Source organism: Onychomys torridus, chromosome 5, assembly GCF_903995425.1.
Source record: "Onychomys torridus chromosome 5, mOncTor1.1, whole genome shotgun sequence".
In the NCBI taxonomy this organism is placed as follows: Eukaryota; Metazoa; Chordata; class Mammalia; order Rodentia; family Cricetidae; genus Onychomys; species Onychomys torridus.
The window spans coordinates 20,083,585-20,110,197 of NC_050447.1; the positions used below are offsets into that span (position 1 = coordinate 20,083,585).

Sequence of the window (26,613 nt, forward strand, 5' to 3'; positions counted from 1 at the left end):
TGGGCCTCCTGGAGGGGGCAGCGCAGTAGCAGGCAGAGAGATTGTGACTGTAGGGTCGGTCACGAACAGATGCTGTCTTGACCAGCTTTGTGAGACTTGGAAGTCCTTTCCCTCCATCCTTGTTCTTGACCATTCAGCTACTAGGGAGCCTCCACGACACAGCTCAAAACTTCACATGGTGGGCCACTGAGATAGCTTAGCAGGTACAGAGGCTTGCTGCCAAGCTTGATGATCTGAGTTTGATCCCCAGGACCCATATTGTATAGGGAGAAAAATGACTCAAAAATTGTCCTCAGACCCCCACACATGTGCATGTGCACACACACACACACACACACACACACACACACACACACAGAGAGAGAGAGAGAGAGAGAGAGAGAGAGAGATACACACACATTAAAACTTTCCACTGAGTTCTACCCTCATACTCCCTCCATCCAGCCACCATGATAAGCGCCAGCAGAGCCGCGGCTGGCTGTGCGTCTTGTGGGCACTGCAGCCTCCTGGAGTCCTGCGGCAGCCCGTCACCAGGATGGCTGGAATGGCCTTAGTCATGAAGCTTTTAGATTTGTTTCAAGAAGGGATTATGCATCAGAGGCAATTAAGGGTGCTGTTGGGTATTGACTTGCGTACTACCAACTCCTGTGTGGTGGTTATGGAGGGCAAACAAGCAAAGTTCCTGGAGAATGCCAAAGGTGCCAGAACTACCCCTTCTGTTGTTGCCTTTACAGCAGATGGAGAACAGCTTGTTGGCATGCCAGCAAAGCGACAGGCTGTCACAAACCCAAACAATACATTTTAGGCTACTAAGCATCTAATTGGTTGTTGCTATGATGACCCTGAATTACAGAAAGACACTAAGAATGTTCCCTTTAAAATTGTCCATGCCTCTTATGGCGATGCCTGGGTTGAGGCTCATGGAAAACTCTATTCTCCAAGTCAGATTGGAGCGTTTGTGTTGATGAAGATGAAAGACTGCAGAAAATTACATGGGTCACACAGCAAAAAATGCTGTGATCACTGTCCCTGCTTATTTCAGTGATTCACAGCGACAGGCCACTAAGGATGCTGGCCAGATATCGGGGCAAAATGTGCTTCGAGTGATTAATGAACCTACAGCTGCTGCTCTGGCCTATGGTCTGGACAAGTCTGAAGATAAAGTCATCGCTGTGTATGATTTAGGTGGTGGGACCTTTGACATTTCTATCCTGGAAATTCAGAAAGGAGTATTTGAGGTGAAATCCACCAATGGGGACACATTCTTAGGTGGTAAAGATTTTGACCAAGTGTTGTTACGGCATATTGTCAAGGAGTTCAAGAGAGAAACCGGTTGATTTGACCAAAGACAACATGGCACTTCAGAGAGTTTGGGAAGCTGCTGAGAAGGCCAAGTGTGAACTCTCCTCATCTGTGCAGACTGACATCAACTTGCCATATCTTACAATGGATGCTTCTGGACCCAAGCATTTGAATATGAAGCTGACTTGAGCTCAGTTTGAAGGCATCGTCACAGAAATAATCAAGAGGACTATTGCTCCATGCCAGAAAGCTATGCAAGATGCAGAAGTCAGCAAAAGTGACATAGGAGAAGTGATTCTGGTTGGTGGCATGACGAGGATGCCCAAGGTTCAGCAGACTGTGCAAGATCTTTTTGGCAGAGCCCCAAGTAAAGCTGATAATCCTGATGAGGCTGCAGCTATCAGAGCTGCCATTCAGGGAGGTGTGTTGGCTGATGATGTCACAGATGTGCTACTCCTAGATGGCAGTCCCCTCTCTCGGGGTATTGAGACTCTAGGAGGTGTCTTTACCAAACTTATTAATAGAAACACCACCATTCCAACCAAAAAGAGCCAGGTATTTTCGACCACTGCTGATGGACAAACTCAAGTAGAGATTAAAGTCTGTCAGGGAGAGCGAGAGATGGCTGGAGACAACAAACTTCTAGGATAGTTTACTTTGATTGGAATTCCCCCAGCCCCTCGTGGAGTCCCTCAAATTGAAGTCACATTTGACATTGATGCCAATGGGATCGTACACGTTTCTGCCCAAGATAAAGGAACAGGATGTGAGCAACAGATTGTGATCCAGTCTTCCAGTGGACTAAGCAAAGACGATATTGAAAATATGGTTAAAAACGCAGAGAAATATGCTGAGGAAGATCGGAGAAAGAAGGGATGTGTTGAAGCAGTTAATATGGCTGAAGGAATTATTCATGACACGGAAACCAAGGTGGAAGAATTCAAGGACCAGTTACCTGCTGCTGAGTGCAACAAGCTAAGGGAAGAGATTTCCAAAGAGAGAGAACTCCTTGCTGGAAAGGACAGTGGAACAGGAGGAAACAATCGACAGGCAGCGTCTTCACTTCAGCAGGCATCATTGAAACTCTTTGAGATGGCATATAAAAAGATGGCATCTGAGCGGGAAGGTTCTGGAAGTTCGGGTGCCGGGGAGCAGAAGGAAGATCAGGAGGAGGAGAAACAGTAACAGTGGCAGCGCACTTTGGAGCCGGAAGTACAACATGCCATGAAGCTTGGGAGTAAAGGGACTTCCCGAGCACAAAGGGGCAACTTCAGTCTTTTTACTGTGTTTTTGCAGTATTCTATATACAACTTCCTTAATATATAAGTTTAGTGACAATTAGCTAACTCATTTGATGGGTGATGAATTCAGCAGTAGCAGGTTCACACTGTTCTGTCACTAGCCTGTTATTTTCAGCCGCATGTAAAGGGGTGGGATGGGGCTGTGTACCAATCATCATTAAGGTAGATCTGGCTTGTGCTGAAGTGGCCATGATTTCAAGGTATAAAACCCATTTCATATCCAGTGGAGGGAGTCTGTCATGGACCTTGAATTGAGACTATATGTAGATCCTTGTTGGCCAAGAGTACCGCTATAAAGAATGGCCTCTGTGTATGTGGGTGGTCCTTCAACTGAGGCCTTGCAAGACTAAGCTACCTGTGCCATGGTCTGTAGGTGCAGAAGCTAGGTCAATGGATAACAGCTGTGTTAGCCATAACTTCATAACTGTGAAGTCTCTCGTGGTCCTAAAGCATACGTTTCTAGCTATATCCTCTTGGCTGACATATGTCTGGCACCTATATCCTTGATGATTGTTCTTTTCATCCATTCTGGATTTTTTTTAAAAATAAAATAAAATTCCAACATCTTGAAAAAACAACAACAACAACAACAAACGACTTTCCACTGATAGCCGGCCAGTGGTGGTGCATGTCTTTAATCCCAGCTCTCAAGAGGCAGAGCCAGGTGGATCTCTGAGTTCGAAGCTAGCCTGGTCTACAAAGCGAGATCCAGGACAGGCACCAAAACACCACAGAGAAAACCTGTCTCAAAAAAATTTTTTTTTCCACTGATAATCCTGAGAGGAGACTATGATCTTCTTCATCTTGTGATGAGAGAATTGTAGCCCTGAAGGATGAAGTCTCTTGTCTAATGTTCCTTACAGAATGGAAGTGGGTACAGAACTCAGCTTTGGGTTTATTTTGTCTCTGTCCTTCTAATAATTTCCTCCAAATGACAGACTGGATTCTGAGTTTGTAAGTTTTGTGCTGTGGGATGTTGGTCTATATGCTGTAAATATCTGTTGCTCTGATTGGTTGATAAATAAAGCTGCATTGGCCCATTGAAGGCAGCTTAGAGGCAGGTGGGAAATCCAAGCAGATATACAGAGAGAAGAAAGGGAAGGAGAGACACCAGTCACCACCAAAAAGAAACAAGATGCCAGCAAACTGGTAATGCCATGGCCATGTGACAAAACATAGATTAATAGAAATGGGTTAATTTAAGATAAAAGAGCTAGATAGCAAGAGGCCTGCCTTAGGCCATACAGTTTGCAAATAATATTAAGCCTCCGAGTGATTATTTTATAAGTGGATGAGGGATCACAGGGCTGGGCAAGACCAGAGAAAACTTCCGACTACAGTTCTGAGTACCTAGGCTTACAAATCCCCCATCCCCTTAACAGAGGGGGAAATCTAGCCTCTCGCACCTCTTCACGAAGGATAGTTCTAGTCCTCAGGCTGGACTTCAGGCTTGCCTCTATCTCCAGGAGGGGTCCTATGTTCTCATGCCCAGCCCTCATGTTGGTAGCAGGTAAGGTGAGGAGATACTGGGCCCACCCAAGTATTAAGAGTCTCTAGGGTACTCTATCTATGGTCACTGCCATGCTTAGGGTGTTTCAGTGACTATCAACTGACTCCTTGAAGTGATGTGGTCCTTTGACTCAGAGGGGCTTACAAGTCACCAGGTGCTCCGAGCCAGTAGAATCTGCCTGTAGAGAAGCACATACGGATAAAAGTCCAGAGCCAAGCAGCCCCAATGAGAGTGCCTTTCATCCCAACCACAAAGTGGAGCAAAGGGGGTGTCGCTCCCTGAGATTTTAATGCATTTACAGAAAACAGAGCGGTGCTTACATCCAAAAGACCAGGAGTTTTCATTCCCCACAGTGCTGGAATTTAGCCACAGCACTTCCCTTCCCTTCCCTTCCCTTCCCTTCCCTTCCCTTCCCTTCCCTCCCTTCCCTTCCCCTCCCTTCCCTTCCCCTCCCTTCCCTTCCCCTCCCTTCCCCTCCCTCCCTTCCCTTCCCTCCCTTCCCCTCCCTTCCCTTCCCTTCCCTTCCCTTCCCTTCCCTTCCCTTCCTATCTTTTTTTTTCTGATGATGTCATCTCTCCCTTGCTCAAAATCATTATTGCCCCCTACCACCTGCTAAGCCAAGTCTGAATCCTGGCTCTCCCCTTGGTGGTTAATGTGAACTTGGGAAGGACACTCAACCCCCTTAAGCCATAGTCCCTGTATGTTTAATATGAAGAAAATGCCAGACATGGTGGTACATGCCTGTCATCCCAACAGCTCCTCAGGAGGCTTAATCAAGAAGCTCAATAGTCCCAAGCCAGCCTGAGTAACTTAGTGGGGCTTTACCTACAAGTAAATTCACAAAGGGCTGGGGATGAGCCTTGTGGCAGAGTGCTTACCTAGCATCTGTTAAGAACCAGGTTTAGTCACAATTTTAAAAATAGGAGTTACAACTTGTGATAGACTGGTGATCTGGGCTTTCAGCAGCTTCTCTCAAAATAGGAGTCCATTGCCACATTCCTGGAATATGGACTGAACACACCAAACCAGCAGAATGCAAGAGAAGAGACAAGGTCCAAACTAAGCCTAGATGGTAAGGGGCTTTGCCAAATCCCTGTCTCTACCTCAGATCCTGTCCCCAGAGGTGGATGAGCAGGCTCTGGTATGTCTGAAAGGATGTGAAGCCCAGCCATTCCCGTACTGACCTTTTCACCTTGGGCACATCAGTGAGCCAAGCCTGGCCCAGCTCTTCAGTAGTAACAAGCAATACACAGTCAGGTCTGTGAGTGGCACGTTCCTCAGCAACAGTTCAACAACTGACACACACCTCTGAAGACTTTGAGGGTTTTTCTTTGCTTGGCTTAGTTTGAGTATCTCTAAGACAGGATCTCTTTGTGTAGCCCCAGGCTATCCTGGAACGCACTCTGTAGACCAGGCTGACCTCCATTTTACAGCAGTCCTCCTGTTTTCAGCCTGCCATCCCCTTCCCTGCAAACAGACGGTATTTATGATTATCAAATGACACCATGTCTCTAGTGTGTATAGCACAGTACTTGGAACATCACAAACGCTCAATGTGTATCCATCAGTACTGACAATGGTACCAACAGCAGCAATGACAGCAGAAGAAAGAGTTCTAAGCTGTCCGTGTTGGGGGCCCTTGTTTCACACTCCTGCACCTGAACTAAGCAAGGATGAGTGACTCCCTCACATACTTTGTGCTTCCCATATCTTTAACTGACTATTCCCTTCTTCTTGCCTCAAATGACCTTAACTGCCTGTGTGCTTCCCCAAATGTCTCTGACCTTGATGACAATGACATTAGTTCCAGGAAGCTGTTGCTGCCAGTGAGGCACAGCTGTGGATCTGTGTCCCAGTCCTGTGGCTCCTTAGCTCTTTGATACTGCATGGGGACACTGTCCTTTGAGTTGTTTCAGAGTCCAGTGAATGTAACCACTGCTTGACACCTGGCTGTCTGAGAATACGGCCGTTAACACATCCATCTCTGCTATACCCCTCGGTGGACCCAGCTCAGTACCTGAATCAGGAATGCAAATAAGAAGTTTGAGGGGGCAAGAAGGCTCTAGTTTGCTGGTAGTGGCCTCCTGGAATGGCAAAGGAAAAGAGCATGGGGCTGTGTCCAGCTGAGTCATCCCTTGCATCAGCACCGAAGGAGAAGCCGCTTCAGAGCAGGTACTCAGCGCTACCTGACATCACAGTCTTGAATCCCACATTTGAAACTAAGTGAAATGCAGACGCTGTGCCATGTTTCTGCTGAGTGCCTAATTGCTGTGTCATCTCAGTGCTGTGAGACCCCACTATTTACTATTCTCCAGCTCGACAAAGAGGTTAAATGCCCTGGCAACATGACTCAACTAGCAAGAGGCAGAAACAAAACTTGAATACAGATTGCCTTCCTCTCCACTCCAGGCTGTTTGGGCTGTAGGATACGAATTGTTCTAATTGACATCGTAGCCCTGAGTTTATATTTTCATGCACCATGGAAATTCACTTCAATTATGTAAATTGGAGTATTTATTTAAGACACCAGAAAGTACAATATAGCCAAGAGCATACATGCACAGGAGCACACATACCAACAACATAGGCGCAAAAATCCAAGAGTCTGCTTTTAGTTCTGTCCCCAGTAATTCTCAACATGACTAAGTGGGCGTGCACGACCATCACTGCTGTTACAGCATTGTGAGGTCATAATTTAATGACTGATTTACCCGACACAAAATAAAGACAACATCTCTAGCATAGCAGACTTGGCTGGGGAAGAGAAGGGCTCCTGTCATTCAATTTTCTGGTTAATAAAAAGTGACTACGTGGAATATTAGACAGTAGGAAGGAACAATAAATTAGGTGTACAAAGAGGAATGTGGGCAGGTTGCGAAAATAAAATGCTTCATGGGGAAAGGGGAAAACAGCAAAAATTTTAATATAAATCAATACACATAAATTAAAGACACACATCACATTAAATATTTCATGTATGTCACCAATATGCCTTACATGGGAAGAGGAGTGGGTAGAGGAATCAGAAATAAAATCAGTCCTAAGGGTCCTCACCCAAACAGTGATAATAATTGGCCAAGAATCAAAAAGCCTAAGCAGCATTCGACGGATGACAGACATTCGACATTTTATTTTGGTTAAATCCAAGTTTCTGCATAAGCCTAAAGTAATTCAAAATACACAAACACCTCAAATCCCATCAGAAGTGCTTCCTGAGGGCACCGTTTCCCTTCATTCCATCTCACAAATACAGAGCCAAGCATTGGGAACACGGAATAATCCAGAGTATTACCTTTAAAAAACAGCAACTGCTAGCATTTCTGGAGTCCTTATTAAATTCTCAGTCACTAATTCACAATATTATTTCCACTTAAAAATTAGGAAACAAAGGCCAGTGCAGGTCAAGAATTGTACCCTAAAGTGGCAGAGCTGGAATTCACATGCAAATGCCAGCTCGGGCTCATTCCAGGAGACCACACTGTGACAATACCAGGTAAGGTCAGGGCGAAGTGGTAAGGCAGACCATATCTCAGGGTGCCTATTGGACTATGAGTTCCTTACAGACACAGCCATGACCATCACAGCTTTGCCCATTATTGCTGCCATCGCTAATACTGCCCAGCTAGCATTTTTATATGGAGAGAAACCGGTTTTCACACACCATCTCATTACAAGCTTCCGAGAACATTATCCTCGGGATTAAAGAAGTGTGTGTAGGTAGAAATGGCTTTCACAAACAGGGTCCAAAGACCAGTTAGTCCCTGGGAGTCCAGTGTCTGCTGTGAGTGTTAGATTTGCCTTCTTGAACTTATCTAAGGGACTTAGAAATCATCCTCCTGCACGGTTCATGTTCTCATACTATACAAGACAGGTGTATTTCCACGTAAACCTCACAATAACGTCATGAGATGGGCACTATTGCCAGCTCACACCCACCACCCCTCCTCCCCATCTAACAGATATGAGGAAGGAAGGAGAGACCCAAATAAGTGAAGCGCTTTCCCCAGCAGAAAGCCTAATGCTAGGGCTTTCTGTCTTCCAAACACTAACTAATGGCATGTGCTCACAAAATGCTTTCAGATATGTTGTGGACTTAGTGTTTCAGAAAAAGTCTGAGTCATTAGGAATGTCTCCCCCATAGGTGAGGGCACTGGAGTTTTCCAAGGTCAAAACTACATCATCCATGAGACCATGATGCCAAGAGATGGCACATACTCAAAGCAACTAATGAAACACAGTAGTCTCCCAACCTTGTCCTGGAAGCCCCATCCCCAGGGGAGCACACAAGGGAAACTGCAAACTCTACCAAGTCCACGCTCTTGCACACTTAGGAAAGCTTTAAGATGCAGACAAAATCCAGACCTGAGTGCAAAGGTTCCTAGGGTTGGGATTTTATTACCAGATGTAAATCCATCTTCACTGAGACCTGCTCCAGTTCCCACATGCTTCACTTGAAATATTTCACATGTGCTCAATAGATTTGCTGGCTCCCTGTGGCCTTCATAAATCATGAAGGCCAACTTTCTTAGGGCTTGGGTCCAGCCAGTGTAGTGCTAACTGCCCACATGCCAAGCTTTCAATAGAGGACTGTTCCACTGTATTATTGGAGGTTGTCCCTTTCCAAAACTCAACAAATGATGATGACCTGAGTCTGCCATTTTGGATCCACAGAGGGGTCTCCTTGGCCCACAGTGTGTCCCTCCAACCCAAGTTTGGGCCATCAGCTCCACCACAGGATGGTGATTGATTTAATCACAATGATACTGATCCGGAAAAGGACGCTACAATCAGATTCTCTCTCTCTCTCTCTCTCTCTCTCTCTCTCTCTCTCTCTCTCTCTCTCTCTCTCAGGAATATGGCTCTTACTAATAGTGGGCTAAGTCTTCTTAATGGAGGTTCCCTGGAGGGAACTCTGTGGCCTCTCACTGAGATCTTTGGATCTGCCCTACCCTTTTGCACCACCGCTCTTGGAATAGAGCTTTCTCACTTGGCAGAAATGAACCAGCATCTGCTGCTCTTGCAGCCCAAATAATCTTGACTAATACCTATGCTAACCCCACACACCCTCACAACATACATGTCGTCTTCAGCCCCCTGCTGCCCAGGTCTTGCATCCTTTATTCTTCCCCCAAAATCCAATGGCTGAACCCACTGTGGAATGCTGTGACTAGATGGCTGGGCAGGTGCAAAGCTGAGCACATGGGCCTGAGCAAGAGTGGAGAATTCTACAAGCCACTGTCTCTGTTCTGCCCAGAAGGACTGTGGCTGGTGACTCAATGGAAACCCATTACCCTTCTCCGTTCATTGCAATCTCCTTCTCTGGTTCTTTCTCACCCCATCAATCTTACTGTAGTAGTCCCTAAATTCCAGGTCTTGTGAATTTGCATGGCTCACTGCCAGGAATGCCTCCCCTCTGAGGAGAACTCCAACTAGTCAGTCTCTGTCAGATCACTTCTTGATCTTTAGCTGTATCTCGAAGGCATGATTACTCAGGATTAGCTGCTGCTGTTGCCTTGGTGCGTATTTTCCTCCTTGTATTATGATTCTGAGTTATTTAATGTGCCGCCTCCCTTTGGACTGATCGCTATTTAAATGCCTCCTTCTTCAAAGATTAATGATGCCATTATCTTATCATGCATCTCTCTACAAGGAGGACTTCTAGGTTTATTTAAAGAGACGTGACCTTGTGGAAGAAAAGTTTAGGTAGAGTCAGTTCCTTTATTTTTAGTTTTAAGATAAAAATTATTTTATTTGATGTGTGAGTGCTTGGGCTGCATGTATGTCTGTTTACCACATGCATGCCTGGTACCTACAGAGGCCAAAGGAGGTGGGGGCATCGGGTCCTCTGGAACTGAAGTTACAGAAGACTGTGAGCCACCATGTGGATGTTGAGAATAAAACCCAGGCCCCTCAGAAGAGCAGCTTAACTGAGCTCTTAACTGAGGATCTTATCAAGGTTGCCCTGTATGTACACTTTTCCCTGAAGGGATTAGTGTACAGAGTGTATATATAGCCAGAAAGGAAGGTGTTTAAGGCAAAGGATAGCAAAGGAGAAAGAAGCCCCATCTGAGCAGGTCATCCTGTTTGCTGTTGGGCAGCTTCAGTAGAGACTGTGGACCTCCCTCGAGAACAGCTAAGGAGAGTTCCCTGTGTCCTCTATACTGAGAACTGTGACACAGGCCTCAAAAAGAGGGCTGTCTCTGTGCCTGTTAGTAAGATCTAATGATACTCATAGCAGGTAAAATTACATGCCTGCCTGTTTACAATGTACTGAGCACAGTTCTATATGCTTTGCATAGTAACTTAGTGAATTATCATAATAAACCTGCATCCATGACTTATTACCCTTACTTCTCTGAGAAGGAAATCAAAACCTAAAAGGCTAACATGTTCAGGGTAATATAGCTAGTCAGTGGTCAGGTTGTTTCTTGTCTGTGTTAGATAATAATGGCTGCTCACATGCAGGATCCCAGCCATCCTAGACAGAGAGTACAGGCATGTGAGTGTGCATGTAGAAGTGGGGAACTTGTATATACAGCTCATACTTATATAGCTTGTGCTAACATGGAACATTTCTGGAAGTCAGCCAAGAATCTGCTAAGAGTCCATGCCTCTGGGAAGTGGGGATAAAATAATCAGATGACTTATTTGTCTCTTTTCACCCCTACTACACTTTCTCAAGAATCCATCAGCCATAAGTAATGGAAAACCAAATTAACAGAGACTGGAGCAAAACCAGTTTGTCTTCCGTAGTTAGGAGAGCAGGAACAGTGGCTTGCTGGCTCCCCAGTTCCAGGACTTCTGGACAAGCATCTTCTTCTGCTCCTGGTAATGAGCTTTCTTTGCTTTACTTTTCTCTCCACAGAATTTGTCTTCATCTAACACCTGTGTGTCTTACCTGTCTACCTGCTTATCATTCATCTGTTACCATGCCATCCCCATGAATGGGCACTTTATCTTCTGTTCACAGCCACCTCTGGGCACTCTAAAACCTTAACCAATGCAGAACAAGCACTAGAGGAACATGGATGGATTAAAGGAGGAAGGGAGGGAGGGAAAGGGAGAAGGATGGGAGGATGGATGGTTGATGGATAGAAGGATGGATGGACAGACAGATGAGTGGATAGATGATGCATGGATGGAAGAGTACATAGGTAAACAGATAGATGGATAACAAGAGGGTGGGTGGGTAGTTAAATGAATGGGTGAGTGGGTAAATAGATGGATAGCTGAATAGATGGGTGATATTCATGGATTGATGAATGGATGGACAGATGGATAGATAGACGGATGGATGGATGGAAAGGATGAATGAGTGTTGTCGCTTCAGTCATGTCTCTTTTTTTCACATCAGTGACTATGTCCTCTTTTATCTTAAAAACACATGCTTTCCCCAAATCTTTCTTGTAGATTTCTCCTAAGTCTGATTAACCAGAAGTGGAACACATAATATACTTTCTTCTTCCCCAGCAAAGGAGGCAGTGTCCAGGACTGCCTAAGGTTACCCCAGCAAGTGACTGGCAGGGGTAACCACATTTGGATGGGTGTTCTCCTCTCAGCCACTTTGGCCTTTTTCCAGGTGTGTGACTTACTTCTTTACAGTTTTCTGGAATAGAGAAACTGGTCCCACTGAAGACTTGGTCAGAGTCCCAGAGGACAAGGGTTTCTGGGGCTTCTAAAGATATTGATAATTCACTCAGGGCAGGAGAGTCTTTACAGCATTGGGCATGGGAGGGTAGGCTTGTAGTTCCAGTATGCAGGAGGTAGAGGCAGGAAGGTTGAGAGTTCAAGCCCAGCTCAGCAAGTTCTAGGCTAACCTACCCTACACAGTAAGCCTCAGTCAAAAGAAGGAAAGAAAGAAAGGGGAGAGAGAGAGAGTGAGAGAGAAAAAGAGAGAGAGGAGAGGAGAGGAGAGGAGAGGAGAGGAGAGGAGAGAAGAGAAGAGAAGAGAAGAGAAGAGAAGGGAAGAGAAGGGAAGAGAAGAGAAGAGAAGAGAAGAGAAGAGAAGAGAAGAGAAGAGAAGAGAAGAGAAGAGAAGGGAAGAGAAAAAGGAAAAGAAAAGAAAACTTTCTAGATAGTCCACGTTCAGAGGTAGCAGATGGGTTTTGATCACCTGGTGCTCAAAAACTTAGTCAGGGCTGGGTTTTGTGCTAGAGCCCTGTACTTGACTCCCTTCAAGCCTGGCTACTTGTGTTCGTAATCACATGTTTACAGGCAAGGCCAGGACCTCTCAACACTCACATTGAACTTCTCCAGTGAAATCCTGCACATCGGTGCTCTCTTCACTGTTGACCACATCATCTACGGTGATAAATTAGTTTTGAGTCAGAAAGATGCCCTTAATCCCTCTCCTGCCTTTCCAGATCCCTGTGGTACTGATAATGTAAAAGGGTTTTAGTGGTTTCTGTCCACTCTCAAGGCTCCCATAATATGTGTATAAATTTATATTTCATAATTATCATCACAGATTTCCCCTCTGCTCTACTCCTGCCCTCCAGCCTGAGTGACACAGGAAATGCTTTATGTTCTTCAGCCTCTACGGATGGAGTAAGCCTGCCCTGTGTATTTCATACCATCTTGGTCACGTCTATTTTCTCTCACCACAGGACAGTCGTTATCCCCTATGGCCCCACCCCTGCATACCAAGACAGTCAGAGACTCCAGCAAACCTGGACACCTTGTCTATAGGACACCGGGTCTAGGATGGAGAGAACTGCACATGATAAGGTGCTACTGGAGAGTCTACACAGTGGGTAAAGCGGCCCTGGGCACTGTGACGAACATAGCAAGCTCTCTTTCTCTCTGGGAGTCACGGCAGGAGCAAGCCTGAGCCAGCAGAACGTGGTGGCTCATGGAACTTTAACACTGCAAGAGAGTCCAATTGCAGATGAAATCAGAAGAGTTAGCTGCCCCTTCCCAGTGGTGGGAGGGGCTGCCATGCTGTCTACAAAAGTGTCTTTGCAACTCTAAGCTTTGACCTTTATTAAGGTGTTTATACTGTTTTCACAAAAGATGCTGAATAGTGTAAGTGGACCCAGTAGCAATTCAAACACCCAAGGTCCCAGGCTTGTCTCTGATGCTGCTCAGTTTCATGACCCAAGTCCATGGCTTAAGCTTCCTGAACATGTTTCTGTTCATCTGTACAGAAAGAACACGAACCTTGCCCAGAGTGACTCAGAATACAAAAGGGCAAGGCATGAAGTAGTGAATAGAAATACTGTGCATGGATTTGAAGTAACCAAGGGACCAATGCCTTAAAGTTACACCGTGATGTATTCTGTCCTCCACATGGAGGAGCATGCTTCTGAGGGGTGTCATCCGTTAGACACTACAGGGGCACTAGTCATCCACTGAAGTCAAAGAGTTCATGATATCAGCTGAGCATCCAAAGGAGACAAAACACCCCCAACTCTCTCATTTCCTCTGCAGATACTTGGTATTCCATAGACATAAAACACTAGAGAAGCCAAACACAGAAACAAAACAGCTTGGACAAATGAAGAAGCATTTGTGAACAGAAGCTGTAAAATGTAACACATTGTGTTTACTCTTCAGGTAGGGACTATTGCTAAACCCTGAGGCTCGTGGGGGTGAGTCTAACTGGCTCATCACTAAACCTCTAGCCCCGGCTCAGGACTTCTTAACAAGTGCTCAATAACTGCATGGTGGAGGCTCTAAGTGAGGATGACACAAAACGTATATACTGTCATGTGTATTCAGTAACTACTAGGTGTTACTATGGTGCTACATGGGGCCAGGCTGATTTCAAATTATTTAACACGGGTGAAACTATGCTTCTGTTCAATGATGAATCCTAGTCTCCTAGGCGCCTTGGTATTCAGTAGACACCCAGTAAACATCTGTTGAATAAACACCTGCGTCCTTCTGCCCTCATAAGCTGTGTGTTCCTTGAAGAAAGGGGCCAGCAACCTCAGATTCTCTTATATTCTCCTTCTGTTTCGAAGTACATGTGCGCAAGAGATAGTTAATAACTTATAGAACCCAGGGGCCATGCTGTGGTGAGTTCACAGATATGACACAGCTGGCCGATAACCAACCAGCATGATGGAGACTGATGGACCACCTTCAGCATCAGCTAGGCTGGATCTAGAATCACCTAGAAGATGCGCCTCCAGATGTGTGTGCGAGTGAGTGTGTTTCCAGAGAGGGTTAGCTGAGGAGGGGCGAGCCACCTCGAGTGTGGGTGGCACCATTGTATGGGCTGGAAGCCTTGACTGAGTAAAAATAAAAATAAAACAGAAAGCAAGCTCAGCACCCACATTCATCTTCTTTGCCTCTCTGTCTCTCCTCCCCTTTCTGACGATGGAGTCAACTACCTCACTCTCCTGCCGCCACAGCAAGAGCTGCTCTCCCCACCAAGCCATGATGGACTGGACCCTCTAACAGTGAGAGAAACACAAGCCCCCCCCCCTTCTTCAAGTCACTCTGTCCGGTGTGGCATTTTGTCACAACGACGAGACAAGTGCTAAGGCAAGCCTTGCACCCACCCAAAAACCTGGTAAGTGCCCAAGTGATGGAGACCTCTGCCAGAATGTCAGCAGAAAATTGCAGCAGGAAGAAAAGGCTCCATGAAATCCCACAACCTGTGTCACCATGAAAAATGTCATAGGAGGGGGCTTTTCTTATGAAACAGCAGCATGCAAAAGCAATCAGTGCTGGAAAAACTCAGATATAGATGAAGGAAACAAGAGGAGTCGACCCAGCCTCGCTTTTATGAATAGACTCTCACACCAGCCTACTCAGTTGTAAGAGCCTCATGAGATCTTTTTTTACAGCAGGTTATGAATCATCTTCATGATATCTTTAAATGGATGATCAATACTATATTTTCCCATAAAATGTTTGGTTTGAAATCCGATTTTAAGTGCATTAGAGTTTTTGTGCACGGAATGGGTGAACGCCATAATAAATTGTCATCAAATTTGAAAGAAATATAGCATAGATTAATTGCCATATTTATTTATGAGTCTATAAAATACCTTGTGAACGTCCTGGCACATTTTTGGGATACCAATTTGAACCTTCAGAAAAGTTAAAAGCATTAAAGGAGACTGCAAGGAGATTTATTACCAGAGTGTTTTTAATTGCAGACCCATGTAGACACACAGGTTTTAGAACAACCATGCCTTAATGGGCATGTTTCATGTGTTTCTCTCTCTCTTTTTTTTCTGTAAAAATAATACTTCCCGTATTTTTATTGATTTGTGAACATTTGTGATAAATGACTTTGCCCAGTGAGTGGCTTCTCAAAGCCTCCCCTTTCCTAAAGTAGCAAACCTCAGGCCACACCAGAGAGGAGGCTTCAGGCTAGCTCAAAAATCTGAGCCTTTTGTTTGTTTATTTTTGTATTTGAGTTTCCTTGACAGTCTTAGCATGTACCCTTCGAACTAGCAAGCTTCCTGCCTCAGCTTCCAAGTACTGTGAGTCTACCCATGCACTGCCATGCCCAGCTTAATGCCCAGCTTTCAGCCTAGAAATCTAAGGAAAGGGCACTCTGAGAGAATGCCACCAGTTAGGTGACATACAACTCCAACTTGCTCACAATTTTATCTGAAGGGTAAAACCCTTTAGGGTCAAGAATAACAAAATAGCATCCTTAATAAATGCTACCTTAGCCAGCCTTCTGCTAAAACTGTGTCCTACCCCTTCCGTAGTTGAAGCCCAAAGTGCTATGCTTCTCTTTCTCATTTGTCTTGACCACGATGCTGCTCCCTTACTGTATACTCAAAGATTGTCCCCAGACTCCATCACAAAGGGAAAAAGAACACAGAGTCTTGTGCTGGAGTCCCTACAGGTTGTCTCTTTAATGTCTCCGTTGCTTACTTGTATTTCTTTGCCAAAGACTCTGGCTTTGAAATCTGTTCTCCAGTTTTCAAATCCATACATCTGCTATTTACTTTAAGGCTTAATTGCTTGAAGCCAGAGCAGACGCCTGATCCCATCACTCGAAAGATGTCAACATACACAGGACAAAAAAAATAATCAAGACATGCTCTATGCGGAGACTGTTGGGAAAGCCCAACGTTAATATAGCAAGCTTAGCTTAGAGGCCCCCAAATCAAAGATTAAAAAACTTCCTCTTGGAGAACAGAATCAGTTGCTAAATTCCATTGCTGTTTTTAAATCAGTACAGGCATACCGATGCAACCGTCAGTGCATTGCTTCAAGAGGGCCTTTCTTTTCTCCTCCCGTTCTCCTGTTTTCACACGCTCATCAACTACAGCTGACTCTGACTGCTGTTCACTACCTTAATGAATGAGCAACATCAAATTTTTAAACCCCCCCAATTATTGTGTCAGTAAACCCTTTCATAAGACAGACCAACGCGACACACGCGGAAGCCTCCTGGAACTTGTTGGCTCGCCGCGGCGTCTTCTCAGATTTGTCTCTACTAAACTGCACTGTCGTCAGGAGGCGTTAACTGTGAATTCACACAGTTCAGCTGGAGTCAGCAACCTCTCCTGACTGTATCTGACTTTGTGCATGGAAAATACACTTTTACAGGAAGACCCAAATCGAGAGGTCGGGATGCTGGCCTCTCCTCTGTCATCCGTTTGGCCTGGCAACATCTTGAACCTTCTTCTCACCTCTCAGTGTTCTTCTCAGGAGCCTCGAAAAAGATAAATCAGAGGAATCCAGGAATGCTCCCAAGCTCACAGAATACAAAAGAATTAGACTCTTACTACCCAGCTATCGGTTTTAGCACTAAGCTAGACACAATGCTTGCAAACCAGGCTCTCTGCATCCAGTCGGGTTTTAGACTCTGTCTCTTAAGAAGTTAATCCTTTCTCTCTGCCCTCTTCCAGAGTTGCTGCTTCACACCCTCGCCTGGGAATTGCTGCCTTTTTCTTTTCCTCTCCTGATGCCAGCTTTTCTGTTGACAATATGTATTCAGGCAAGGCAGGGACGCGCTGCGTTTCTCTATCAGATGCCATGCACACTACTTCCGTCAAAACAATTAGTGTTCATTTCGGCTTTACTCGGGGAGACCTGCGGTGACTGATCAGTATAAATTATAGATGCATCTGTCCAGATGCACTTGTTCGTTCATGCATAGATTGGAGGAAACTTCATTCTTCTCAGTTCAAAACAGTCACTAAAAATACTCCATACTTTTAAAAAATGTATTTGAAGTATAGTCTCAACTATGTCATTGTGTTCCTGAACTCACTCACTCTATCTGAGATTTGAGACCTTTAAAGCTAATTTGGGGTTATTCTGTGCCTCCTGGTGAGCTTTGGTCTTTTGTGTAAATCACTAGGAAATCGTGGGCAGTTTGAAATCTAAACACTACGAGAATGTTTGATTGTCCTCTGTTTCACTGTCTTCCCCCTTTTCGGAGTAGTCTTCTCAAGCTATCGTCAATGACACATCCTTTACTTGGCTTGCTCAAGACGTCAGTGTGCTTACCAAGGAGCAATGGGAACTTCAAATGAACGCTGTGGATTAGTGTTCTCTGTGGTCCAAACAGGCCTCCGTGCACTTTGTTTTCTATTAGTTTTACTAAGCAGCTAGAAGAACTAACAGACACGTTGCACAATATCACACACAGAAAAACCAATATCATTTTTTTTTCCAAGAGACACTGAGTGGTTTTTGTTGACTCCCTTAAATATAACTGAGGAGGGGGTTCTGTATTTGATGGGTTTATTTAGTTACTTCAATAAAATTCTATAAGCACACATATACAATTGGGGATTTTTCCCCTGAAAATAAATTAATCAGCATTGAACAAAGCAATGAAAAGCTGACATGATGGAGGAGCCCAGAGCACCAGGCTATAGAAGTGAGAGTCTGGAAACAGAGGAAGAAGAAAGCAAACTATAGAATTCCTGAATTGGAAATTCCAAGAAAGAGACGTCGCTGCCCATGAGGGTTCTGCCAGAGGTGGATATTGGCTTAAATTGCTGCTTTTGTTTTCTTGTGAGGCATATCTCATAACAATAATTTTTAGGGACATCCACTAAATATTCAAGGTGTGTTCAAACAACCAAGCGCCATTAAAACAGGGAGCTTTGTTGAACTTACACCCTGTCCCTGGGAAGGCTACATTAAACCAGGGTCTCTTAAGGCAGCGGAAAAAAGGGACAGCCTTCCTTCCCAGGATTCATTCTAATAAAAGCCACCAAACCATAAAGCAACTCCGAAAACAGCAGGTAAAGAACTGTAACAGAAAGCGTGCTCTATGTGTATTACCCATTCCCACAGGAGAAGGAAAATGCTGTACTATGGTCAGTCCTAGGTCCCTATTTGTTTTGCCACTGATTTTGAGTTTTCTTTTCAAATTCCTGTTGGCTTTCTCACATCCTAGATCAAAGACAAGAGGTAGGCCCAGAGTCCCTACACATAGTGTTGACACCATGGAGGACTTTATAAATCAGTGGAAAATCAATAAATCCTATAAGGTAGTTTCTATTTCACAGTATCACCAAGGGACAGGGCTAATGCTTTTTTTCCAGCATCATCCCCATTTTTCTGTCAAAAAAAAAAAAAATCCTCTGCTTAGGAATGAATCGGCATTCAAAGTTGCTGAGTAAGTATTTCAACTATCTAATTTTATTACTTTACAATTGACATACCTTCCCTCTGGAAATGTTTGCAATTAATTAATTAGTAGTAATCTTCCCCAGGGGACTAATTTAATGAAATTTTTCCAATTCCTACTTTAAAAGAGAGAGTGAGAGAGCTTAGAGATATCCAAGCTATAAAGGGGTGAATTGCTCCAAAGTGCGTTTTGAAAAAATCAAAGGATCTATTTATTACTGTGACTTTTTATCACTAAGTCAATTTGGCAACGACTGTAATTCTTTTCCTAACTAGGCCTCTCCCAGTTTGACAGCAAGGTTTCTCCCTCCAAGGTAACCACAGGCTGTGGCAGCAGCTGGCTTTGCAGACTCCTGTGTGCTTTGTGTGGCCTGTTGAAGCTCCTTGTCTATTCTGCATAAGCTGGGAGAGGTGAGCAGATGCTGAGCCAAGGTGTCATTCTAAAGAGGTCACTGGGATGGCCTACCAGGCCAGAGGCACTTGCACTAGGTTTCCAGCCCGGGTCCTCAACCTTGCCTCTGGTGCTGAGATCCCTCTGCTAGGCAAGAACCCCAAGCAAGTACCCTCTGGGTCTTGACCTCTCCAGTTTCAGTGGGAAGATAAATGATAGATAGATAGATAGATAGATAGATAGATAGATAGATAGATAGATAGATAGATTTGCTCTTGTCCTTGGGCAACCGCCCCCCCCCCACGCCTGAAGGAGGTGTAGCAAAGATCTAGGACTGTCCAAAAACTGTCAAGTGCACTGTACTGTGACCGCGTGACTAAAAGGAAAGGCTTTCTGGTTTGCAAACTCCACCTGGTGCTGCAGCAGCGCCACCTAAGACCTGTCAGAGTCTGCAAGTCCCTTCTGTATCTTAGGCTTCTAATCCCATGTTGGAGTCTTTGGAAGGGTGTTGGTCTGCAAGTGTGCAAAATCTATAGCACTTGCGAACTGGCATCCCTTGTCCAAGAGACAGGCAAGCAACGACCCCGCCTCCGTCCCCCCGCCCCGCGCGCACACACACCCCCCGGGGGAAATCCATGTTCTTTTGAGAAGCCCGGCAAGGGGTTTCTTACACCACTGGGCCCAGCTGGGTGTCCCTGGCGCAGCTCCCTCCACAGCTCTCCACTGTGGCTCGCCAGCGCCACCCCTAGAGGAGCGCAGCAGTTGCAGCCGGACCCCGTTGCCTTCGTCGGTCTTTCAGGCTCTGGGCTGACACCGCAGGCGGCGCTCGGGAGGCAGCCAAGCCTGGCCTTTGGAGGAGATGGCCCAGACTTTTGGCTGGCAGCCTACAGATACCAGCGAGTAAACTCGGCTTGTCTATGGGAGCTCTCTAACGGATGCTGCACCTTGGTCTGGAGGGGGCGCTCGTCTGCCTAGCCCGGGGTCAGACCCCTGCAGAGATACGCCAGGGGTCAAGGGCCTGGCTAGGGCTGGAATTAGCCAATGGTTTTGGGAAACTAAAACCCAAGTCAACAAGATCCCCAAGAACAAAGATGGGCTCCATCAAAGCTGCCCGGAGCTGGTCCAACACTACAAGCTCGGGGCCGGCGGGTCCAACAAACTTTGGTGTAGCAGAGAGGCGGAGATGGTTGGAGGTTGGTCCCGCGAGCCGCTGCTCTCCTCCACCTGCTCCGGCTCTGCCTCCGCCCAGCCCTCACCCACCGCACTCCCCCACCCCTCGCCATCAGACTCCTCATCTCTCCTCTCCCTCCTTCTTCTCCCCTCCTTGTCTGACTCCCCCACTTTCCTCCGGGCTCTTCTTTTGTATTCTCTCTTCCCTCGCCGCCCCGCTTGCCTCTCGCCTCCTCGGGGCCGCAAGGGAGGAGGCGAGCACGCTGCGCCCTGGGCCCGCGCGCCGCGCAGGGAGGCGCATCTCGCACTTCTCCCGGGGAATTTGGAGAGGGTCTGTGTGTGTGTGCGCGCGCGCGAGCTGGAGGCGAAAGCTGGTAGGATCTAGCGGCGAGCAGAGGGTCAGGGTTTTTGACGTTCCTCGCCCGCTGCACAAATCTCGCGGAGCAAGAGTGTCTGAGAGTGCGCGCGCGTACACGGGCTGGCTGCCCCTGGCACGCTCGGTGGCCCGGGGCCCCGGGGCCCGCGGTCCCCTCTGGCGGCCCGGGATTACCGTGACGTCACATTGAGCCTCTGGCCACCTTGGACTGGGACACCTCTTGGAGCCTCACAGCTCTGCACCGCGCCGCACCTCACCTCGCCACCGCGCGCCTTTGATACCCTGCGCCTTCTTCCTAACTCTGCCGATCCATGGGCCCCTCTGCCTTCAGGACCCCACCGGCCGCAGGGGTGCCTTCCCAAGCTCAGGGCTCGGCAGCTGGGCTGCCTTTGGCTCTGCCTCCATTCCCTCTTAGCGGGCCAAGGAACTGGCGCCGAACACCTGCAGCCCTGTAAGAAACCAGAAGCCGCTCGGCTGGGGTCATCGAACAGCTGAACTGAGCGAACGACTCAGAAGAAAAGAGGGAGAGCGGTCCCAGACGGCCAACTACTATGGCCTTCCCGCCCTTTGGACACCCGTATGGCGGCGCATCCCAGGTGAGTAGTGCCTTATTGGGGGCGGGGGGGGGAGCGCAAGTGGGGGGGAAGATGCCGGCTGCGCGCGCTGACCCCCGAGTTTGCTCCTCTCGGTGACACAAGGGAAGCTAGGAACAAGGACTGGGAACTGTGCCCCCTCTGACATCCGAATGCCAGACGGAGAGCTTTCACTCCCGAGTGCCACCTGAAATCGCGGGCACTCTAACCTTGCTCTCTGCGCAGAGCCGGGTGGGATCTGGGGGATCTTACAGTCAGGGCTTCCCTTACACAGATTCGTGCGGTGGCCAGTGGACTCTCAGGAGAAAACAAATGCGCTCCAGGTCAGAGTGCTGGCACCGCACTGCTCATCGGTTGGCCTCGGTTCTGGTCACACTCCTTTCTTGGGCTGGCCTAGGCTATCTGCTTTTGCATCCCTCCAGTTTCCAGACCAGGATGTTGTGCAGTGGTGAGGATTTCCCGGGAGAATGCTGAGGATGCCCACCACTGTCCTCCATTTTCTCCAGCAGAGTGCTCACTCTATACATATTTTCCTTGGGGTTTAGTGTCAGGTCGACCTTTGACCTGCTGCAAGTCTCCTATTCTGATCTTAGGTGGATATCCTTTTAGTACAATGGGGACGGGAATGAGATGCTGGTCTTGAGGGCTAACTTCGAACTGTGCCTTTGTAGAATCCCATGGGGCGGGGATGGGGGTGGGGAAGGTTGGGAGGGTAGAGATTTGGTCCTATCTCCACAAGCTGCCTGGGACTATGAAGACTTAAAGATGGCCTGGTTGCAACTGTAAGTGCAATTTGGGTAGGTTGCCCTCAGAGAATCCCCACCCCAGCAGTCAGCGGAGTTTCTGAACCTGGTGGTATTTGGTTACTAGAAGGAAAGAATGAAGGTACCAAGCTTTCTTGGTACCCTCCTCTGGCTAGAACCAGTAGATGGTGTGTCTGGATTTTTAACGTCTAGTGACTCCTTTCGTGTTTTTGTAGTTTCTGGTGTCTGCAAGTTCCAGTGCCGCTTGCTGTGAAACTGCCCCACGACCAGTGTCAGATGTGGCCTCCGCCTCCACCTCTGCCTCTGCTCTTTGCTGTACCCCCTATGACAGTCGGCTGCTGGGCAGTGCTCGGCCAGAGCTGGGTGCTGCCTTGGGCATCTATGGAGCACCCTATGCAGCTGCCCAGAGCTACCCTGGGTACCTGCCCTATGGCCCAGAGCCATCCCCACTGTGTGGTGCACTGGTGAGTACTGGGGTGGGCCCTGGGACTGCTCAGTTGACATGGGGGTTGGGAATATAGGCAGTCAGTACAGGTGCACTCTGCTGTGACCTTGTCCAGAGAAAATCTGTATGGGACAGATAACGCTGAGAAAATAGCATACTGAGGAAGAAAAAATTCAAGTTCGCAGCAGTTGACAGTTTGCAAAACTCCACACTGCTTAGAAAAATATGTGTAACCTTTTTAATTCTGCAAGGTAGGCAAGTCATCATTAGTCTTGATGTACAGGTGAATAGTTGAGGTGTAGAGTTCAAATAACTTACCCCAAATCACAAGAATGCCAAGGGCCAGGAATAGTCTGCTGGGAAGGGTCCCAGTAGGTGTATATGTGGTGAGGAATCCAGAAGCTGCAGCCATCATAAGAGCTGATACCTACTCCCTGTCACTGCTTGTCCTGTCCCTAGGACTCTACTAAGTACCCTACCAGCATGAATGACTTTATTGCCTCAATCTTAGTAAGGGAGAAACTGAGGCACAGAGTATTAAATGGCTGTGCCCAACATTGTACAGCCAATAAAAAGGGTGGTGCTGGGGTGTTGATCTACATGGTCACCTGTGTCCTTCTTCTGTCAAGTCCTGAATTCTCTTTTCCCCTCACACTAGAGTCCTCAGTATGAGTTTAAGGATCCTGCAGGAAACTTTACCCCCAGCCTGACCCAGCCAGGGGCCTATTACCCCTATGAGCCAACTCTGGGGCAGTATCAGTATGACAGGTGAGAAAGGGGAGCATGGTGGCTGGCCTCCTTTGATCATCCCCCGTCTCTGCCCTCTCCCTGGTGAAAGAAGGGGGGAACAGAACTCAATTTCCAGGCGCCTGGGCTTTCTCCTGGCCAAGCCCCTGGTTGCCAGCCTGGAATTTGAGCCCTGTCTGCCCACAGGTATGGTGGAGTGGAGCTGAGCAGTGCTGGCCGCAGGAAGAATGCCACGCGGGAGAGCACGAGCGCTCTCAAGGCCTGGCTCCATGAGCACCGCAAGAACCCGTACCCCACCAAGGGCGAGAAGATCATGCTGGCCATCATCACCAAGATGACCCTCACCCAGGTGTCCACCTGGTTCGCCAACGCGCGCCGACGCCTCAAGAAGGAGAACAAGATGACGTGGGCACCCAAGAACAAAGGTGGGGAGGAGAGGAAAGGGGAAGACTCTCTGGGCTGCCTGGCCGAAGACACCAAAGGTACAAACAAGTCACCAGCCCACCTGGGCAGAAACATGAAACATCAGATCCAAAGCCACCTGTGCTACTATTGTCTAATGCTCCAATTAGCCTTGTCCCTGGATGCAGTGCAAACCCCAGGGCCTTTGCACCAGTACCTCACAGAGAAGCAGTGTAGCTCCAGCTTTTTTTTTTTTTTTTTTTTTTTATTTTTTTTGGTCAGATTCAAAGTATCCTCTCAGAAAGATTCCTCCTCCTCCTCACTCAAGCACTCAAGTCCCTTCCTAGTTCGGTTTTGCTCGCTTCCCATGTTTATCGCTGTAAGAATATTTTCTGCACTTTGTTCTTGCCTGTTTCTCTACAAGGTCACCTCCCCTAGAAGACATTTTACTGCTGTAGTTCTAAATGTCTCAGGTCGAAATGACGCTTTGCACACGTGAATATGTGCTGGATTAAATAACACAACACCAGTCGCTGTCGCCGTGGGTGCTAAAGTTGAAAGAAAAGTGTCCCTCCTCTTTTTATAACTGAGGGACTCCAGCAGTGCAAAGTAGCTTTTCCTTGGCTACTCCAGGAGATCAGAGAGGCGGGGCAAGCAGGGCAATGTGGGGAATTCTTCCCCTGGGGCCAGCAGCCAGCCTTGGGGAGAGCTGCCATGGCAGGTGGCGAGAGAACGCTGAAGTGCGGAGCGCCACTCGCTAAAAGCTTCTCTGGGTAGGACCCTCCCGCGAGGTTCCCTAGGGTACTATGCTTTTCTCACTCGTTCTTGATTTCCTACAGACACTACTGCCAACCAGGAGGCCCAGGGGCTGCGACTGAGTGACCTAGAAGACCTGGAGGAAGAGGAGGACGAGGAGGAAGCAGAAGAAGAGGAGGCAGCGGTCTCAGCATCCCGCAGGCTGGCGGATTTTCCGAAGAGCCTGCGGTCCCTGCCTGCGCCTTGCGCAGTCGCTCAAGAGAGCCGTTTGGAGAGCAGAGAGTGCGGCCTGGCGGTACCCCGCTTCTCCTTCACTGAGGCTCCGCGGTCAGGAGAAGCTGACTTCATTACAACAGAGCCAGGTGGCCCCACAATGATCGTGCACTACCCAAGCAGCCAGAAACCCCGAATCTGGTCTTTGGCTCACACTGCCGCAGCCAGCGCAGTCGAAAGTGCTTCCTCAACCCCGCCCAGGGCACAAAGTCCCGAGTGCCACGTGATTCCTAGACAGCCCATCTCCATCAGGGGACTCCTGGTCCCCAGAGACTCCGAAGTCGAAGTCGAAGAGGATTCTCTTGCAGCCAAAGCCTTTGGAAACTCCACATTCGCCCTGCAGGGGCTGCCACTGAACTGTGCGCCTTGTCCGAGACGGAGGGAGCCTGAAGTGCGGTTCCAGTACCCGTCTGGAGCAGAAGGTAGTGGGACCCCAGAGGCGCTGGGAGTGCACGTCCAAAAGATACCCACCCATCCATCACCTTCCCCAGATCTGGTGCGAGAATGTCCATAACACTCTCAAAGTCTAAACACCCCAATCTAAAGCCAAATGATAAAAATAAATACCGAGGAGAGGATTTCCCAAAAATCACATAATCTTTGAAGAGATGTATAGTCTAGCCCTGTGGCACGACCCTGCAAGTTGCATCAGACATGCAGGTCTCTCCCCATAAGCACCTTTGGCCCTGATCTGCCTTCTTAGAAGACCACTTGGCCTCTGTTTGGCTGGTACCAAGAATGTCCTAGATAGACTAGGTCTGGCTTTTGGAGCTATCTGAGTGGTTGGGCTGTGCATACCAGGGATTAGTGGTCAGTGTGCACAGCTTCTCCTGGCCCACTAAAAGACTTGGACAGTGCAGACATTTTCTGAATTTTACATCTTGGAAGCCAAGGTCCAGGCTGTCCCTGGGGATACTCCCAAAGGTGTGACCCCCAGCGTGGCAAGACTGCCATTGAATGTCCTCTTCCTCTGATGTGCAAGGGTCTGGTAAAGGGGAACTTGGCTGCTACAAAGGGACAGTCCCTAAGCACTAGGCAGCCTCCAGCAATTACTTACGTCGGATTCTGGTCTTTGTAGTAATTTCTCTCAGGATTAGCTGTTGGCTTAGAAAATTGGGTTACATTGTTATGTGAATTTACACATAACTTGTCCAAGCATTACCTCTGACAAGCAAATTGCCTCTAGACCTTGGCTTCCCTTGGGGTGGGACACAAGCTGACCTCTGATTTTCTAGAAATTATGTCCAAGTGGCCTTCGGGTTTTAATCAATCTTTCCTCTCTCAGCAGGTTAGCGCAATGGCTGCGGTTTGCAGAATAATTTTGGAAACGGCTGCTTCTGGATTCATCTTCATATTAAGAAGCTTCCAGGCCTTGGCAGGGACCAGGACTTCTCACTTTACTCAAGACAAACACACAGAACCATCCTAGCAGCTATCCGTGCACGCAGGGGTGGGGCTGGACAGGCAGACATGCACTATGTCAGACTTGAAGGGGAGATGGGAGGCACCCTGAGGAAAGCCCAATGGATGACCAGCATATTTTGACCAAGTCTCTCTTCCTCCTCTGGATGGGGGACCTGAAGAACATCTCCTCCTGCTCACTTGACCTTGCCCAGCCTGCTCACTTTGTAACTCCCTTGTTGATATGGTCTCTAAAGACTATTTGTGTCTCCTTTTCCTTTCCAGGCTATAACTTCAAAAATAACCTAGCTGAACCCAAGGTGTGCAGCCTGTCAATGCCAGGGACTCTGGGAGAAGTCTGGTGAAGCAGGAATGGGACACTGAATTGCCACAAAGGCTTCTGGGGACAGAGTTTGGGGCTGCAGACCTGAGTTCTGTAGCAGAGACAGAAATTGAGGAAGACACACACAATGCCCAGGACAGGATGACCCCCAAACTGCACAAGCTAGTAGCTGAATAGCAGAGTGACATCAGAATATTTGTTGAAGAGCTAGGTTTGTTTCCTGGTGGTACTGGGATTATACACTGATTATGTTAATCCGTGAAGGGAAACTTGA

General features: G+C 47.5%; 1 protein-coding gene and 1 pseudogene across 3 annotated transcripts; both read left to right on the top strand.

Annotated features, from left to right (window-relative positions):
- The first annotated feature begins 449 nt into the window (after window positions 1–449).
- Window positions 450–2,502, top strand: LOC118584255 (annotated as a pseudogene).
- Window positions 2,503–20,398: 17,896 nt separating this feature from the next.
- Window positions 20,399–26,310, top strand: Irx6 (iroquois homeobox 6). 3 transcript variants are annotated; one of them, XM_036188020.1, is made up of 6 exons: window positions 20,399–21,211; window positions 22,188–22,436; window positions 23,076–23,185; window positions 23,351–23,646; window positions 24,406–25,017; window positions 25,881–26,310. In XM_036188020.1, the coding sequence occupies exons 1-6, from the start codon at window positions 21,167–21,169 to the stop codon at window positions 25,886–25,888; spliced, it is 1,320 nt and encodes a 439-aa protein (XP_036043913.1). In that variant the 5' UTR covers window positions 20,399–21,166; the 3' UTR covers window positions 25,889–26,310. The 3 variants fall into 3 exon arrangements, with proteins under 3 accessions (XP_036043913.1, XP_036043914.1, XP_036043915.1); XM_036188021.1 differs by having other exon boundaries at window positions 25,884–26,310; XM_036188022.1 differs by lacking the exon at window positions 23,076–23,185.
- Window positions 26,311–26,613: the final 303 nt, after the last annotated feature.

Coding starts and splice junctions, on each gene's coding strand:
- Irx6 (XM_036188020.1), top strand. CDS start 21,167: ATGGCCTTCCCGCCCTTTGGACACCCGTATGGCGGCGCATCCCAG. Junction 22,437..23,075: donor CCCCACTGTGTGGTGCACTG/GTGAGTACTGGG, acceptor CCCTCACACTAG/AGTCCTCAGTATGAGTTTAA. Junction 23,186..23,350: donor GGGCAGTATCAGTATGACAG/GTGAGAAAGGGG, acceptor GTCTGCCCACAG/GTATGGTGGAGTGGAGCTGA.